An 18,120-nucleotide genomic window follows, 5' to 3' on the forward strand; every position below is an offset into this window, starting at 1 on the left:
AGAGCCTTTGATCTGATAATGATTATGAGAGACAGAGGGATGAGAGATGAGGAGAAGGCATGGAAATGTTTTTCATTATGTTGTCCGTGCTATCACTTGGCAAGCCAGCAAAGCAAGGGAGGGGAGGTGAAGACGGATGGGGGGGATTGTCTGTCTGAGATGGCTATCCAGGCTGGAGACAGACATCATGTGATTACACCAGGAAGTAAGAAGCAGGAAGTGGGAGCATTGGGAGACTGTGTGGTCCCTGCTCCCTGTCTGTGTCCACGTTGTGACATCTCCCATGATTACAGTGTCTCAGACACTTTAACTTGTTTAGATTATTGGAGAGGAAAGGCTTTTGGCAAAGTAGGACATATGTGGAGTTTCCCTGAGTTCTCCATTTCATTTGAAACACTTCAAAACATAATTATGAGATAGAAAACTCATAGAAGTGATAATATATTTTCTTAAGACTTGGTACTGGCCTGGCCGTCACACAGTTATCTCAGCATGTCAACCTGTGACACTGAACCTTATGGTCTTATCGGGTCAGGTGAACCATGCTGAACTTCAGCTGTATTTTTCTCTCTCTTCCAGCTCGTCCATCTCCTACTCCAGACATGTGGCCCAGGGCTAACTCCCCTGTCAGGATCCCTGTGAGAACAGGAAGAGGATCAGTGGATGATGGGGTGGTGCGCCCGTCAGGCCTGACCTCCTCCAGGGGGCAGCGGATCTGGAGACCCCCCCAATCATCCTCCGGCCCTCGTCAGCCAGATAGGGCCAGGGCAGGGACACCCCTGCTGGACCAGAGGTCCCAACACCACCACCACACCCAGCCACAGGCTGACCAGAGAAACAGACACAACCCCAAACTAGGTAAGAGCACCTGGATCTCTCTCACGCCGGGTTTGCTCCTCATTTAGAATATTCTTGTGTGAACAGTATGTAGAGTGTGTGTAGTGTGTCCATCCATAGTGTGTCCTAGTGTGTAAACGCTGGCCTATGTGTCTGGTATGTCCTTCTATTCGTAGCGTCTGAGTCCATCTATGTGGTATCACTGCAGGCACAGAGAGCCACGGGACGGAGCGTGCCAAGCAACAGGGCCACCCTGACCAAAAAAACTCCCCCAGGTAGGCCTTATGACCACCTTATGACCACCTTATGAGCCTTTATAATATATTTATGAGCCTTTATAACATCCTTAGAAGCATTTATAATCACGCATAACTATGTCCAGCTGCGAGGAACTCATCTTCAGACAACACTCAAGCCACACGTTTTAGAATTTTAAACAATTTCAACCACTCGACTGGCTGAGAATATACAGTAGCAATGTAAAAACAGACTACATATTTTTTGTCAATTCTCAATATGATAGAGTGCCTTCGGAAAGTATTCAGACCCCTTGACTTTTTCAAAAGGTTGTTACGTTACAGCCTTATTATAAATCGATTAAATAAATCTAAATCCTCAGCAATCTATACACAAAACCCCATAATGACATAACAAAAATAGTTTTGTATAATTGTTAGCAAATTTATATAAAAAATGGAAAACAGAAATACGTTATTTACATAATTATTCAGACCCTTTGCTATGAGACTCGAAATTGCTCAGCTGCATCCTGTTTCCATTGATCACCCATGAGATGTTTCTACAACTTGATTGGAGTCCACCTGAAGTAATTTCAATTCATTGGACATGATTTGGAAAGGCACACACCTGTCTATATACAGTAAGGTCCCACAGCAAAAGGAGGTGATCAAGAACCCGATGGTCAATGTGACAGTGCTCTGGAGTTCCTCTGTGGAGATGGAAGAACCTTCCAGAAGGACAACCATCTCTGCAGCACTCCACCAATCAGGCCTTTATGGTAGAGTGGCAAGACTGAAGCCACTCCTCAGTAAAAGGCACATGACAGCTTGCTTGGAGTTTGCCAAAAGGCACCTAAAGACTTTCAGACCATGAGAAACAAGATTCTCTGGTCTGATGAAACCAAGATTGAACTCTTTGGTCTGAATGCCAAACATCACATCTGGAGGAAACCTGGCACCATCCCTACGGTGAAGCATGGTGATGGCAGAATCATGCTGTGGGGATGTTTTTCATCGGTAGAGCCCGGGAGTTTAGTCAGGATTCAGGCAAAGATAAACGGAGCAAAATACAGAGAGATCCTTGATGGACCTAAGACTGGGGCGAATGTTCACCTTCCAAAAAGACAACGACTCTAAGCACACAGCCAGGACAATACAAGAGTGGCTTCGGGACAAGTCTCTGAATGTCCTTGAGTGGCCCAGCCAGAGCCCGGACTTGAACCCGATCTAAAATCCCTGGAGAGACCTGAAAATAGTTGTGCAGCAACACTCCCCTTCCATCCAGACAGATCTTGAGAGGATCTGCAGAGAAGAATGGGAGAAACTCCCAAAATACAGGTGTGCCAAGCTTGTAGCGCCATACCCAAGAAAACTTGAGGCTGTAATCACTGCCAAAGGTTCTTCAACAAAGTACTGAGTAAAGGGTTTGAATACTTTGGTAAATGTAATATTTCAGGTTTTTATTTTTAATAATTTAGCAAACATTTCTAAAAACCTGTTTTTGCTTTGTCATTATGGGGTATTGTCTGTAGATTGATGAGGGGGGAAACAATTGAATACATTTTAGAATAAGGCTGTAACCTAACAAAATGTGGAGAAAGTCAAGGGGTCTGACACATTTTGGTAAAAATGTAAAATGTCACACTAGCTGACTTTTTTCTCTCAATACATTGCAGTCAATGGAACAAGATGAGTGTCACGGGGTTGATGTTTTTCGCAATACATTGCAGTCAATGTGAAAAGATGAGTGTAAAAAGGTTGACGTTTTTCTCGTTTATCTCATGTCTGTCGTCACTCACTCTCTACCGCCTTTTAATCCCTCCTCATTTTCTTCTTTCCCCTTTCACCTCATCCACCCTCTCTCACCCTCTCCCTCACTCTCCCCCTTCTCTCTCTCCCTCCTCCCCCTTCATTATCTCTCCCTCCTTCTTTCCCTGCCTCCCCTTCCTCTCATCTTTCTCTCTCCCTCCTCTCTCTCCCTCCTCTTTCCCACCTCTGTCTGTCTGTCTGTCTGTCTGTCTGTCTGTCTGTCTGTCTGTCTGTCTGTCTGTCTGTCTGTCTGTCTGTCTGTCTGTCTGTCTGTCTGTCTGTCTGTCTGTCTGTCTGTCTGTTGACTCTCTCTCTCCCCTCCCTCCTCTCTCTCCCTCTCCCACCACTCTCTCCCACAGACAGACAGACAGACAGACAGACAGACAGACAGACAGACAGACAGACAGACAGACAGACAGACAGACAGACAGACAGACAGACAGGCAGGCAGGCAGGCAGGCAGGCAGGCAGGCAGAAAGGCACAGAGAGTTACAAGTTTTAAAAAAATAGACCAATAGACCCTTCAGAATTCATAACAAGGCTCTTAGCTTCTTGAACTGCAAGACCATTTCGTCCAATGGACTTCAAATTTCCTATGCCGGGTCATGAGGGTCCCCCTGTCACAAATAGGTAACATTTGTGACGATTATTCCTTTTTAACCCTTCGAAACCACCCCTATGACCCTAATTAAGTGACTTCTTGTAATCAGACAGGCCGACAAACAGACAGGCAGACACAGACAGACATACAGATACAGACAGAAAGACAGACAAACAGACACAGACAGACAGACAGACAGACAGACAGACAGACAGACAGACAGACAGACAGACAGACAGACAGGCAGGCAGGCAGGCAGGCAGACAGACAGACAGACAGACAGACAGACAGACAGACAGACAGACAGACAGACAGACAGACAGACAGACAGACAGACAGACAGACAGACAGACAGACAGACAGACAGACAGACAGACATATAGCCCTTGGTTCACTCCAGACCTGACTGCCCTTGACCAGCACAAAAACATCCGTGGTGTACTGCGTTAGCATTGAATAGCCCCCGCGATATGCAACTTTTCAGGGAAGTTAGGAACCAATATACACAGGCAGTTAGGAAAGCAAAGGCTAGCTTTTTCAAACAGAAATTTGCATCCCGTAGCACTAACTCCAAAAAGTTCTAGGACACTGTAAAGTCCATGGAGAATAAGAGCACCTCATCCCAGCTGCCCACTGCACTGAGGCTAAGAAACACTGTCACCACCAATAAATCCACGATAATTGAGAATTTCAATAAGCATTTTTCTACAGCTGGCCATGCTTTCCACCTGGCTACCCCTAACAGCCCTGCACCCCTCACTGGAACTTGCCCAAGCCTCCCCCATTTCTCCTTCACCCAAATCCAGATAGCTGATGTTCTGAAAGAGCTGCAAAATCTGGACCCCTACAAATCAGCAGGGCTAGACAATCTGGACCCTCTCTTCCTACAATTACCCGCCGAAATTGTTGCAACCCCTATTACTAGCTTGTTCAACCTCTCTTTTGAATCGTCTGAGATCCCCAAAGATTGGAAAGCTGCCGCGGTCATCCCCCTCTTCAACGGGGGAGACACTCTAGACCCAAACTTCTACAGACATATATCTTACCCTGCCTTTCTAAGGTCTTCGAAAGCCAAGGTAACAAACAGATCACCGACCATTTCGAATCACACCGTACCTTCTCCGCTATGCAATCTGGTTTCCAAGCTGGTCATGGGTGCACCTCAGCCACGCTCAAAGTCCTAAACGACATCATAACACTTTCTCCATTGTATTATTGACTGTATGTTTGTTTATTCCATGTGTAACTCTGTTGTTGTTTGTGTCGCACTGGTTTGCTTTTTCTTGGTCAGGTCGCAGTTGTAAACGAGAACTTGCTCTCAACTAGCCTACCTGGTTAAATAAAGGTGAAATAAAGTAAATAAAAAGAAAAGTCTGTCTGTCTGCCTGCCTGCCTTTCTCCCTCTCTGTCTGCCTGTGAGTGGATCTGTCTGTCTGTTTGTCTGTCTGAGTGTTTCACCAATTTAATCATCGCAGCTCTATCACCAACATTTTTACCTTGAATGCAATGTATTGACTTGTGTGCCAATACCCTTGAAGCATATCTATGCGTCAATATCCTGTCTGTGTAGGTGGGAAAATGGAGAGAGAGGTGGAGGTGGGAGTGAGAGGATGGAGAGAGAGGAGAGAGAGAAGAGGGATAGGGAGAAAAATATTAGAGGGAGGGGGGAAAGAAGGCAGGAGATAGAATGGAGGAGGGAGCGAGAACGAGAAAAACGGGAGGGAGATGGTGAAGGAGGGAGGGGATAAAGAGAGAGAAAGAGAGAAAGGAGGGAGGAAAAGATAGAACAGAGAGAGGGAAAGAGGGAGAGAGAGAAAGGTGTCATGTCTGTGATGCCTTTCTCCGTTTGTCCATATTGTGATGCAAATCTTGCCCGATTGAATGCAATGTATTTACTTAGGCATCAACCCTGTGACTCTCATCTTGTCCCATTGACTGCATTGACATAAGACTCAATTGGTTGACACTTATCTTTTCCCATTTACTGGTATGTATTAACATACAGACCAACCCTGTGACACTCATCTTGTCCCATTGACTGCAATCTATTGAGATAAACGTCAACCCTGTGGCACTCATTCTTTCCCATTCTCTGAATTGTATTTAGAAAAACAACAGCTGCTGTAATATTTGACTTTTTCAGGCTGATAATGGGCTGCAATTCTACTTAGACCTGCAGCCCTCTAGACCATGTTTATTGTTATTTGTTCCCCATGCAGAGCCTGAGGAGTATGAGGCCAAAGACATTGGTGTGAGGGTCATGTCCCCTCAGTCTGTCCTCATCAGCTGGGTGGACCCGGCCATCGAGATGGAGAAGGTCCTACCTGGTGGCTCCAGGTGAGAGTGGGCTCGTGTGTGTCTGAGAGAGAGAGAGAGAGAGAGAGAGAGAGAGAGAGAGAGAGAGAGAGAGAGAGAGAGAGAGAGAGAGAGAGAGAGAGAGAGAGAGAGAGAGAGAGAGAGAGAGAGAGAGAGAGAGAGAGAGAGAGAGAGAGAGAGAGAGAGAGAGAGAGAGAGAGAGAGAGAGAGAGAGAGAGAGAGAGAGAGAGAGAGAGAGAGAGAGAGAGAGAGAGAGAGAGAGAGAGAGAGAGAGAGAGAGAGAGAGAGAGAGAGAGAGAGAGATAATGTCTCTTCCTCTCTCCAGACACTACACAGTGAAGTACAGGGAAAAGGGTGAGTCTGCTCGATGGGAGTACAAGGAGACCAACCAGAGGAAGCTGCTGATAGATACCCTGTCAGCTGATGGGATGTACGAGTTCTCCGTCCGAATCTCCCAGGGAGACAACCACGGCAAGTGGAGCGTGTCCGTGTTCCAGAGGACCCCAGAATCTGGTAGGTTGTCTTACTGCCTGTCTGAAAATATTAGATAAACCCAAGTCTTACATGTAAATTCCCATTTTTTAAGAGAGTAAATGGCGTCCTACAGTGTCATACAAACGAAAGATTTAGGGGTAAATCATAGTTCTAACCAGTTTTGGCGTTCATTCATATTTCATTCAGATTATTCCCTTCAATCAATCCTTCATGAAAACCTCTGCCATAATTCAGCACAATTAACGTCTCACTCTCATCCTCCCCTTACTGTTCCTGTATACCGGAGTCATACAGTATATTTGGCTGCTCTGTCATGAGTGTAGCATTTGTATTGTGCCATAGCTGCCTCTGACTGAATAGGTAAGGGTTCAGAGAGATGTCAGCGTTTTCAGCCTGGCTGGCTCCGACTTGGAGCTCTAATCTAAATTTCCTTAGAGGATCTCTGGGAAATCTATAACAGGACGTGAATTTTTCCCTAGTTGAACCCCATTGGCAGGAGAAACACTACTGTTACTGTTACAGCGTCTTTCCTTCTGTTTGTTCTCCTTGCTCCTGTTTTCTCTCTTGGGACTCATTATTTCTCCTCCTTTTTCCATCCCTTTTTTCCTCTGTGTTCTTAAGCTCCCTCTGGTCCTCCGGAGAACTTTGATGTGAAGCCACTGAGAGGGAAGGGAACCGCTGTCACGGCGACCTGGGACCCACCTGAGGAACCCAACGGGAGAATACGAGGTCAGAACATGAGAACATTCAGAAGATTACTGTATCTCTCTTATTGATCAATCTTATTGATCAATCACATAATATATAGTATATATGTGAAAGACAAATAAACATTGCCCTTTTTTTTTCTTGGCCCAGCAAATCAAGCATGCTAATCTCGGAGTTGAATTAGATAACACGACTTTGGGGATATTATTGTATGCAGATGATAGTGTCCTCCTTGCAGAGAGTGAGTTTGATTTGCAATGTATGTTGAACACTGTCAATCTCTGGTGTACCAAATGGAGATGAATGATTAACCAAGATAAAACCCAGATAATGCACTTAAAAAAAGGGTACAGTAAGAAGTAATCATTGCTTCTCTTTTGGAACAATGCCCCTAAACTACACAAGCTCATATAAATACCTTGGTTTTCTTTTTGATGAATGTATGACCTTTGAAGAGGGTATAAAGTCTTTATCAGATTATGCAGGGAGAGCATTGGGGTCTGTTGTAAGTAAACTGAAAATCTGTAAAGACCATGACTATGGTATATATTCACAGCTCCATAATTCATGTGTGTGTCCTATACTGAACTATGCTGCTGGAATCTGGGGTTTTATAAAATCCAAAACAGCAAACACTATTCAGAATAGAGCCATACAATATTTTTGGGGAGTGCATAAATTTGCCCCAAGCCTTGCTATTCAAGGTGACATGGGGTGGAACCCAGTGAAATAAGACAGAGTGGTGAAATTATTAGGTTATTGAACATGCCAGAGGACAGAATAACAAAAAGCTTTTTAATGGGATAAAACACACAACTACCCCTGGAGAAAGGAACTCAATTCCATGTTTAAGGAAGCTGGTCTACAACACATATTTCGAAAACAAGTTACTATGCAATGTCAATATGATCAAACACAAGTTAACCCTAACCTACAAAGAAAAATAGTCAACTGACATATGGCTAAAACCAGAACTCAGAACAACCAGATCAGAAACAGCCACAATCCAGAACCTTATATCACCTTTCACTTAACCAGAAACCAATGGTCCTTGTGTGCTCAGTTGAGAACCGGGATAGTGCCTCTGGCAATTGAAGTAGGTAGGTTCAATGCCATAGATGAAGAAGAGTGACTATGTACAGTCTGTGATTTAGGAGAGGTAGAGAATGAACTGCACTTTTTATTTTATAGTACTATATATGATAATTTGAGAGCTATACTGTTTGATACAATTTTTCTGGATTAGAGATGAAGAAAAACTTGAATGGCTATTTTAGCAAAGGTGGTCGCAAATTTTATCTCCAAAGCTTGGAAGATGCAACAAGACAAGTTATATACTTAAAAGGTTTTTGTTTTGTTTTGTTTTCTCAATCTGTCATTGCCATATGAACGTATGTTTCTACTGTATATACACTGAGTATACAAAACATTAAGAACACCTGCAGCTTCATTAAATAGTACCCGCAAAACACCAGTCTCATCGTCAACAGTGAAGAGGCGACTCTGGGATGCTGGCCTTCTAGGCAGAGTTGAAAAGAAAAAGCCATATCTCAGACTGGCCAATAAAAAGAAAAGATTGAGATGGGCAAAATAACACAGACACTGGACAGTGGAACTCTGTCTAGAAGGCCAGCATCCCGGAGTCGCCTCTTCATTGTTGACGTTGAGACTGATGTTTTGCGAGTACTATTTAATGAAGCTGCCAGTTGAGGACTTGTGAGGTGTCTGTTTCTCAAACTAGACACTCTAATGTACTTGTCCCCTTGCTCAGTTGTGCACCGGGGCCTCCCATTCCTCTTTCTATTCTGGTTAGAGCCAGGTTGCGCTGTTCTGTGAAGGGAGTAGTGCACAGCGTTATACGAAATCTTGAGTTTCTTGGCAATTCCTCGCATGGAATAGCCTTCATTTCTCAGAACAAGAATAGACTGCCGAGTTTCAGAAGAAAGTTTTGTTTCTGGCCATTTTGAGCCTGTAATCAAACCCACAAATGCTGATGCTCCAGATACTCAACTAGTCTAAAGAAGGCCAGTTTTATTGCTTCTTTAATCAGAAAAACAGTTTTCAGCTGTGCTAACATAATTGCAAAATGGGTTTTCTAATGATCAATTAGCCTGTTAAAAGCATAAACTTGGATTAGCTAACACAACGTGCCATTGGAACACAGGAGTGATGTTTGCTGATAATGGGCCTCTGTACGCCTAGCGTACATGTTCCATAAAAAATCTGCCGTTTCTATCTACAATAGTCATTTACAACATTAACAATGTCTACACTGTATTTTTGATCAATTTGATATTATTTTAAAGGACAAAAAAAATAGCTTTTCTTTCAAAAACAAGGACATTTCTAAGTGACCCCAAACTTTTGAACGGTAGTGTACTTTGTGTCCCTCATTTACTCAAGTGTTTTCAGTTGGTGCTAATATGTAATGATCCTGGTCCTCCTCCCCTCAGAGTACATAATGTCCTATGCTCCTGCCATGAAACCCTTTGGGATGAAGTCAGTGACATACCGTGGCAGCACCACCTCAGCCATCATAGACGGCTTCCATCCTGGGGACCTCTACATCTTCAAGATCAGAGCCACCAACAGGAGGGGCCAGGGCCCCCAGACCAAAGCCTTTAGCGTTGCCATGCCTGGAGGCACCGGTAAGCACATCTACTGTGTCTTTGTGTGTGTGTGTGTGTGTGTGTGTGTGTGTGTGTGTGTGTGTGTGTGTGTGTGTGTGTGTGTGTGTGTGTGTGTGTGTGTGTGTGTGTGCGCGCCTGCATACGTGATGTTAGTTACATTTCTAATGTCCTAATGGTGTGTACACTTAACTAATACTCCATCTTACTTGCCAGCCAGCAGTGCTGCCTCCTCACCAACTCAAGGTGGCCGTAGAACCAGCTACATCCCCTCTCAGACGTCCAAACAGGACAGTTACCATGACGATGACGTCAACCTCCAATTAGAAGATGTGAACAAGGAGCAGACCACACCCACTCAGACCACATCTGCCCCACCCACCACCAGACGGACACGCCCCCTCACCAAGTCACGCTCCAATCACAGCATCTTCTCAGATGTGAGGGGCACGGTCAGGAACAGGGCGACCAATCAGCGACAAGGAGCTGGTACCTCTTCAGTCAGAGACAAGGGGAGAAAGACAGAAACAGAGGATGAACAGGAGGAGGAGAACAAAACAACAGAAACCACTCGAGAAGAAGAGGAGGAGAAGCTCACGAACGAAGATGTGGAGGAGAAGAAAGAAGCAGTGACTCAGAACAATGTTGTTCCTTCTACACCTGAGGACAAGGGCTATATCAGAGGGAGAGGTAATAGGAAGGATGTAGATGAGCCCTCCAGACCCAGCCTCAAAACAGAAGTTCCCTCATCAGAGGGCTCCTCATCATCATCTAAACCCTCCTACCCTCTCCGCAAACCTCTCTCTGGCAGACGCATCAATTCTGGTCGGAGACCATTGACCCGGACATCAGTCTCAGGGTCAGTGTCCCAGTCAAAGACACAGGATGCAGAAAAGGACAGCGCCTCCTCATCCTCCTCATCTTCTTCGTCCTCCAGCCCATCCCCCAACGAGGATTCTGCAGCCATCAGGAAGGACGACACTGTCACCAACTACTTCGAGGGCAAAAACACTTATGACCAGCCAAGTGTCACAGCGGCCAAACCCTCCACCTCAACCCCTACCCCAAACCAGGCCGTCTCAGAGCCCAAGACCGAGGCACCATCTGTGGGAAGAGGATCTGCTCTGCCGGGCCGTGGATATGGTTATGGCAGGCGGAAACCTGGGATCCTGTCTCGAGGGAATCCAAATGGCCGAGTTCTGACTGGACTCAGCAAACCTGGGTCAGACTCGACTTCCGCCGGCATGTCCCAGTCCACTATACCAACCGAAGGCAAGATCCCAGAAACATCACACACTCACGGCTCACACACTCCTAACACACAGCACTTAACACACCACCAGGACAATAATGACTACAACGACTACAAAGTCAGAGAGGCAGAGGCCACCAAAGAAGAAGAACCCACTTCCAGTTCCCGGACCATTTCCACTACACATTCTTCTGAGGACAGGAGACAGGACAAGAGAGAGGAGGGAAGGAGGGGAGACAGGAGAGAGGAGGGAGGGAGGGGAGACAGGAGAGAGGAGGGAGAGAGGGGAGACAGGAGAGGGGATCGAGGGAGGGGAGACAGAAGAGAACAGGAAAGGAGGGGAGACAGGGGAGAGGATGGAGGGAGTGAAGACAGGAGAGTAGAGCGAGGGAGGGGGGACAGGAGAGTAGAGCGAGGGAGGGGAGACAAGGGAGAGGAAGAAGGGAGGGGAGACAGGAGACAGGATGGAGGGAGGGGAGACAGGAAAGAAGATGGAGGGAGGGGAGACAAGAGAGAAGAGGGAGAGAGAGTAGACAAGAGAGAGGAGGGAGAGAGAGAAAATAGGAAAGAGGAGGGAGCTCGGGGAGACAGGAGAGAAGAGGAAGAGATGGAAAACAGGAAAGAGGAGGGAGGGAGGGGAGACAGAAGAGAGGAGGGAGGGAGGGGGGAGAACAACTACAACACCCCAGCTCCCCCTCCTTCCAAGACACCTGCTCCACCTGCCTCCAGGATTAACCCCTTTGTGAAACGGCACCAGAGCAGGTTTGGAACAGGGATGGGGAGCGGTAGCAGGGTGTCTTCCCCCCGGGCGGACGGGAGGGTTCCCTGGAGTAGGACAGGCTCCTCATCCTCTGTTGGGGCAGGAAGACCCATCCTGAGAGGATTACCCTCTAGGACAGCTGCCTCGGGGGCAGCATCTGCCTCAGGGTCATCAAGGACCTCAGCAGTGCAGGAGACCAGTGAGGATGCTAAAAAACCCTCCACCCACTACCCGTTAAAGAACGGGGTGGGGGCTGGGGCACTTAAACCCTCTCTGCCCAACAGGAATACCGTTCTAGGTGAATCTAGGAATCCCATCACCTCCTCTTCCTCTTCTTTCTCCTCGTCCTCCTCCAACTCCTCCTCTAGTAGTCGTAGAGACATCAGTGAGCCCATCCACAGAGGAAGCAGCACCAGGGAGGACAGCAGTAATGACCATAAGGAGGACTATCTCTACAAGGGGAGTAAGGAGATGTATGAGTGGAATGAGAAAGTCACAGACCCAACCACCGCCCCCAAAACTACTGCCACCACTACCACTACCTCAGCTCCAACTACCGCCCGCAGGGTGCCCCAGAGTGGGGCCAACGAGAGTGTGGACAGGGAACCCACTCCTGGTAGAACCAGGACCGGTTTCGTCCCTGGTTCTACTCTCCCCCGCCGTACCATTATAGGTCCCAACGGGAGGGTGCGATCTCCCCTGCTCACACACAGGCAGACAGGTTCTAGGTTCCCCCTTAGAGCACAACCAGCACAGAGCACACAGTTAGGTTCCTCTAACACAAACACATCATCTTCCTCTTCTTCCTCTTCCTCCTCTAGTCTGTCGCAGCCAGATCACGGGGTTAGCGGGGCCGCTAGTGTTAGCACTGGAGGCTCCTCCCCTTCCCTCTCTCGCCCCTCCCTCAGACAGACCTCCATTGGCGGCAGCCAGGGATCTCAAGGCTCCTCTTCCTCCTCGTCATTCTCATCCAGAGACTCTGTGGTGGGCCAGGGTACAAGGACGCGCTACCCCAGCCGGTCAGACCCCCATCTCAGGAGTAAAACCCCCAGCGGAGGCCTCAAGCCCGGCTATGGAAATGGTAATGGAAATGGTAAAAATGGCCGCCCCAATCTCACGGCGACCAGTGACAAAGAGTCCAGCACATCCAATGACAACACCAAACCTAATGGAAGAAGGTACATCACTGGGCCTGATGGAGCCAAATGGGTATGTGTGTCTGTGTCTCGATACATTTTATTGCAAAGTAAAGGGGATTGAAAGGAGACATTTCATCTACAACGTTAACCATTATGCAGACTCTCCTTAATATGTTTCCCTATGACGTATCTTCAACCCTGGGATGTGTTCTATTCTCCAGGTGGTGGACTTGGATAAGGGGGTCCTGATGAACGAGAATGGCAGGGTTCTCCAGGACTCTCAGGGCCAACCCAAGAGGGTGGTTCTGGGAGAGGACGGACGCACCATCTTTGGTGAGATACTGTAAACTAATACCGTCTCTTATATTGAACACTGTTTCTAGGAGTATTAAAGGTCTACATTCGTAAGAGCTTTGTAATGTGTTGGTATATCAAGATGCTTCATCCCCCCTATTTATTCCTCCTTATGAGAAAGGGAGATATCATACTTACAACACAAAACCATACTGTTTTGTTTACACAGATAGATAACTGATTGATTGTTCTCCCCTGCTAGACCACCAGGGCAGCCCATTAGTGAACCAGGAGGGCCAGGTTCTGTTTGGTCACGGTCGGGAAAGCCAACCGGTGGTCAACCCCAAAGACAAGTTCCTGACCGTGGGTGGCAAACCCATCATTGGCCTGGACCGGGCTAAACCAAGGACCACAACCACAACCAGACCTCCTACCACGACCACACCTGAACCGACAACGCTACCAACCACCACTGAAATGTCCACAGAGGAGACTATAACCATGCCGGTGTTCCCGACCTGTCCTCCAGGAACATTTTTGATCAGGGATGAAGAGGGATTCCCAATGCTGGATGCTGATGGCATCCTGGACTGTTATCCCGAAGGCAAGTCTGACTAACGCTTCTGTTTGTACTGTCAGATTACTAGTAGTGTTATAGTAATCAAACTAGTACTATCATAGTAGTAGTACTAGTAGTAGTTGTTGCTGTTGTAGGGCCAGTTTCCCAGACCCAGATTAAGCCTGTTCCAGAGGGGTGTACTACGACGCTAGCTAGATCTACTCAGGTTTTTATGAAGCTAGCCAGCTTCAGTTAGCTTCACATTCCAGTTCAGGCTTCAACCATGTTACAAAGGAGGATATTTATCCTCTATCTTCCGTTAACTCCAGCCAGTCTTGTGACTGCGCTTGCATGTCACAAGTGGATAATCCCAGCGAGTCAAACGACAAACTCTTCATTTGACAATGCTGAAACACCAATCCATGTCAGACCCACATTTTCATTTTTGCCAAAATCAGCATGAAAGAGAAGTTACCTCGCAAATTCAGCAGGCTATTGTCACGTATTGTAGTCATTCAAAAGTTTTACTATCCGTGAAGTTTAAAATGCATCCTGTCGTTACTAAATGTGTAAGGTGATAGCTATTTTAATATTCTTTTTTAAACATACACAAAAAAAAACATTTGATTAATAAATTATTTAATCAGTCGTCTTCCTCAAATTAAGGGGATGATGATGCAATCTTAGTGAGAAGGAGGGAATCTGATTTAATTGGCCCTCAACTCGTGGCTCAGACAGTTAGCTGTGAGTTAGCCTTCACCCGGAAGTTAGGGCTGAAGAATTCATTGCCTGAAGGATTCAAAATTGACCTGGCTAAAATGTGGGCCACCTTCGTGTCAACAGTTATCCTAAGATGAACTCAGAATTGACCAAAGTTAGCTCACTTAATAATTTACACCGCTTCTTAGTATACCTCTCTGGACTTATGCACTTTCAATTGAGAATGATTTTCAGTCCAGGACTAGGCTTAATCTGGGCTTGTACTATCTATTACATTTTATGCAGGCTAAAAGCAGTGGATCAGAATGGAGTCTGTCATCAGTTAGTCTGTAAGCTGTTATTGTTTACCATCTCCATAACATCCTGACCATAATAAGTAGGTCCTGTCTGTGGCCACAGAGCCCTGCAAGATCTGGCCAGGCACAGTCGAGACCACTGGAACCAGATAAGGACCTGGGTCCAAATACTGTTTGAAATCTTTTTTCCTTAGCCTGGCTGGAGTTGGCAGGCTAAAGGCTGATATACAGTTGGTCTATCGACATGTCTGTAGACAGTTGTCGCAATGACATCATGAACATTATACTGTTGCCCGAAATCAAACTTGTCATTGTCGTTATGAGAAAGTGTGAACACAATAACAACAGGCTGTATGACATCAGCAGCCTGGTGGATCAAAATAGCATAACTGACGTATTTTAACACCAGCAGACCCATCTGTTTAAAAATGTATTTGCTACAGTGCATTCGGAAAGTATTCAGACCTCTTGACTTTTTCCACATTTTGTTACATTACAGCCTTATTCTGAAATGTATGGAATATTTTTTTCTCATCAATCTACACACAATGAAAAAGCAAAACAGGTTTTTTGACATTTTAGCAAATGTGTATAAAAAAAAAATGTATATCACATTTACATTAGTATTCAGGCCCTTTACTCAGTACTTTGTTGAAGCACCTTAGGCAGCGATTACAATCTCGAGTCTTCTTGGGTATGACGCTACAAGCTTGTAGTGGTGGAAAAAGTACTCAACTGTCATACTTGAGTAAAAGTAAAGACGCCTTAATAGAAAATGACTCAAGTAAAAGTGAAAGTCACCAAGTAAAATACTAGTTGAGTAAAAGTCAAAAAGTGTTTGGTTTTAAATATACTTAAGTATCAAAAGTAAATGTAATCGCTAAAATATACTTATGTATCAAAAGTAAAAGTATAATTAATTTCAAATTCCTTATATTAAGCAAACCAGGTGGCACGATTTTCTGTTTTTTTCATTTATGGATAGCCAGGGGCACAATCCAACACTCAGGCGCCATTTACAAATAAAGCATTTGTGTTTAGTGAGTCTGCCAGATCAGGAGGCAGTAGAGATGACCAGGGATGTTCTCTTGATATGTATGTGAATTAGACAATTTTCCTGTCCTGCTAAGCATTCAAAACATAATGAGTACTTTTGGGTGTCAGGGAAAATGTGTGGAGTAAAAACTACATCATTTTCTTTAGGAATGTAGTGAAGTAAAAGTTGTAAAAAAATATGAATAGTAAAATAAACAACAGATAGTCAAAAAAACTACTAAAGTAGTACTTTAAAGTATTCTCACTTAAGTACTTTACACCACTGCAAGCTTGGCACACCTGTATTTGGGGAGTTTTTCCCGTTCTTCTCTCCAGATCCTCTCAAGCTCTGTCAGGTTAGATGGGGAGTGTCGCTGCAGAGCTATTTTCAGGTATCTTCAGAGATGTTCGATAGGGTTCAAGTCCAGCCTCTGGCTGGGCCACTCAAGGACATTCAGAGACTTGTCCCGAAGCCACTCCTGCTTTGTCTTGGCTGTGTGCTTAGAGTCGTTGTCCTGTTGGAAGGTGAACCTTCACCCCAGTCTGAGGTTCTGAGCGCTCTGGAGCAGGCTTTCATCAAAGATCTCTCTGTATTTTGCTCCGTTCATCTTTCCCTGGATCATAGCTAGTCTCCCAGTCCCTACCGCTAAAAAACATCTCCCCAACAGGATGCTAACACCACCATGCTTCACCGTAGAGATGGTGCCAGGTTTCCTCCAGACGTTATGCTTGGCATTCAGGCCAAGGAGTTCAATCTTGTTTTCATCAGACCAGATAATCTTGTTTCTCATGGTCTGAGAGTCTTTAGGTGCCTTTTGGCAAACTCAAACCAGGCTTTCATGTGCCTTTTACTGAGGAGTGGCTTCCATCTGGCCACTCTACCATAAAGGCCTGATTGGTGCTGCAGAGATGGTTGTCCTTCTGGAAGGTTCTCCCATCTCCACAGAAGAACTCTGGAGCTCTGTCAGAGTGACCATTGGGTTATTGGTCACCTCCCTGACCAAGGCCTTCTCCCCCGATTGTTCAGTTTGGCCAGGCAGCAAGCTCTAGGAAGAGTATTGGTGGTTCCAAACTTCTTCCATTTAAGAATGATGGAGGCCACTGTGTTTTTGTGGACCTTCAATGCTTCAGACATTTTTTGGTACCCTTCTCCAGATCTGTGCCTCAACACAATCCCGTCTCTGACTTCTATGGACAATTCCTTCAACCTCATGGCTTGGTTTTTGCTCTGACACGCACAAAGGTGTGTGCCTTTCCAAATCGTGTCCAATCAGTTGAAGAATCGGGATGCATCTGAGCTCAATTTTGAGTCTCATAGCAAAGGGTCTGAATACTTATGTTAATAAGGTATTTCTGTTTATTTAAAAAAACAGTTTTTTGCTTTGTCATTATGGGGCAGTGTGTGTAGATTGATTTATTTGATTTTATCCATTTTAGAATATGGCTGTAATGTAACAAAATGTGACAAGTGGTCTGAAAACTTTCCCGCACTGTATAAGTCAATCTAGCAAGCCAGGTAACTAAAATCAACTTTCTAAACAATGTTTTGAATTTAGTTTTAGCTTGTTAGCTAGCTATCTGTCTAGCTTCTTAAATTTAGCAAATGTTTATTCATTATTATAGGAAAATAAATTCACCACGAGATCATTATTTACAAGTTAATGGCAAGCTAATTACAGAAAATAGTGTGCGATGACTGTGATGAAATAAAAGCATGGCATTCTACCAGAGAATTTTAGAACTTGTGCACACATTGCTGTCTCAGTCAGGTAACCATGGCAACGGGCCCAGCAAGGGTCAAAGTTGAACTTTTTTCATCTGTCTGCAACAAGGAAAATGACAGTCGTATAGCGACAGTCTACAGACATTCCACAGGAGTATAAATTAAATATTGTTTGGAACAGTGAGACTTGTCGCATTCTAATTGTCTACAGACATGTCGATAGACAAAGTATAAACCAGCCTTAAGATGGGCAGGGTTTGCAGTTTTGGGACTGTTCTATTGGTGCCATCAGTCAGGCACAGATGAAGTATTTTTAATTATTTTTAATGGTATTTGAACCCAGATCTGATGGGAACCACATCAGGGCCAGCCACATCTGGGGCTGACGGTGGTCAGGATACCGCTGGGGCTGGGTGAAAACCCTAAGCAAAGCAGTCAGTCTCACTACACAATTATCTTTACCACAAGACACACAATTAACACACACTTGTTAGCAATTTATGTTATTCTTCTATAACACAGACCCCAAAGCAAATCAGGGGGAGAAAAATATATTTATTCAAAGAGAACAAATCATAGTTATGCTGGAAAGTAGATGGTAGATGGTCATATGTCCCTTGCCTCAATGTTTCTCCACTGAACAAAGAGACAGGATGTAGTTTATTCCCAAGCCTAGCCTGTGGTTGATCAATTAGAATTCCTTGCAGTAA

At 45.2% G+C, this 18,120-nt stretch overlaps 1 protein-coding gene across 1 annotated transcript in view; it reads left to right on the forward strand.

Annotated features, from left to right (window-relative positions):
* LOC106571774 (fibronectin type III domain-containing protein 1) overlaps positions 1 to 18,120 on the forward strand; it is an 80,513-nt gene that overhangs the window by 23,037 nt on the left and 39,356 nt on the right. The window contains exons 5-14 of the mRNA XM_045696077.1: positions 580 to 858; positions 1,014 to 1,112; positions 5,706 to 5,823; positions 6,128 to 6,315; positions 6,919 to 7,026; positions 9,459 to 9,653; positions 9,849 to 11,152; positions 11,432 to 12,853; positions 13,005 to 13,116; positions 13,340 to 13,681. Of these exons, the coding sequence (XP_045552033.1) occupies positions 580 to 858; positions 1,014 to 1,112; positions 5,706 to 5,823; positions 6,128 to 6,315; positions 6,919 to 7,026; positions 9,459 to 9,653; positions 9,849 to 11,152; positions 11,432 to 12,853; positions 13,005 to 13,116; positions 13,340 to 13,681 (4,167 nt within the window). The remainder of the gene's footprint in view (positions 1 to 579; positions 859 to 1,013; positions 1,113 to 5,705; positions 5,824 to 6,127; positions 6,316 to 6,918; positions 7,027 to 9,458; positions 9,654 to 9,848; positions 11,153 to 11,431; positions 12,854 to 13,004; positions 13,117 to 13,339; positions 13,682 to 18,120) is intronic.

The sequence above is a fragment of the Salmo salar genome, chromosome ssa15, assembly GCF_905237065.1.
Source record: "Salmo salar chromosome ssa15, Ssal_v3.1, whole genome shotgun sequence".
NCBI lineage: Eukaryota > Metazoa > Chordata > Actinopteri > Salmoniformes > Salmonidae > Salmo > Salmo salar.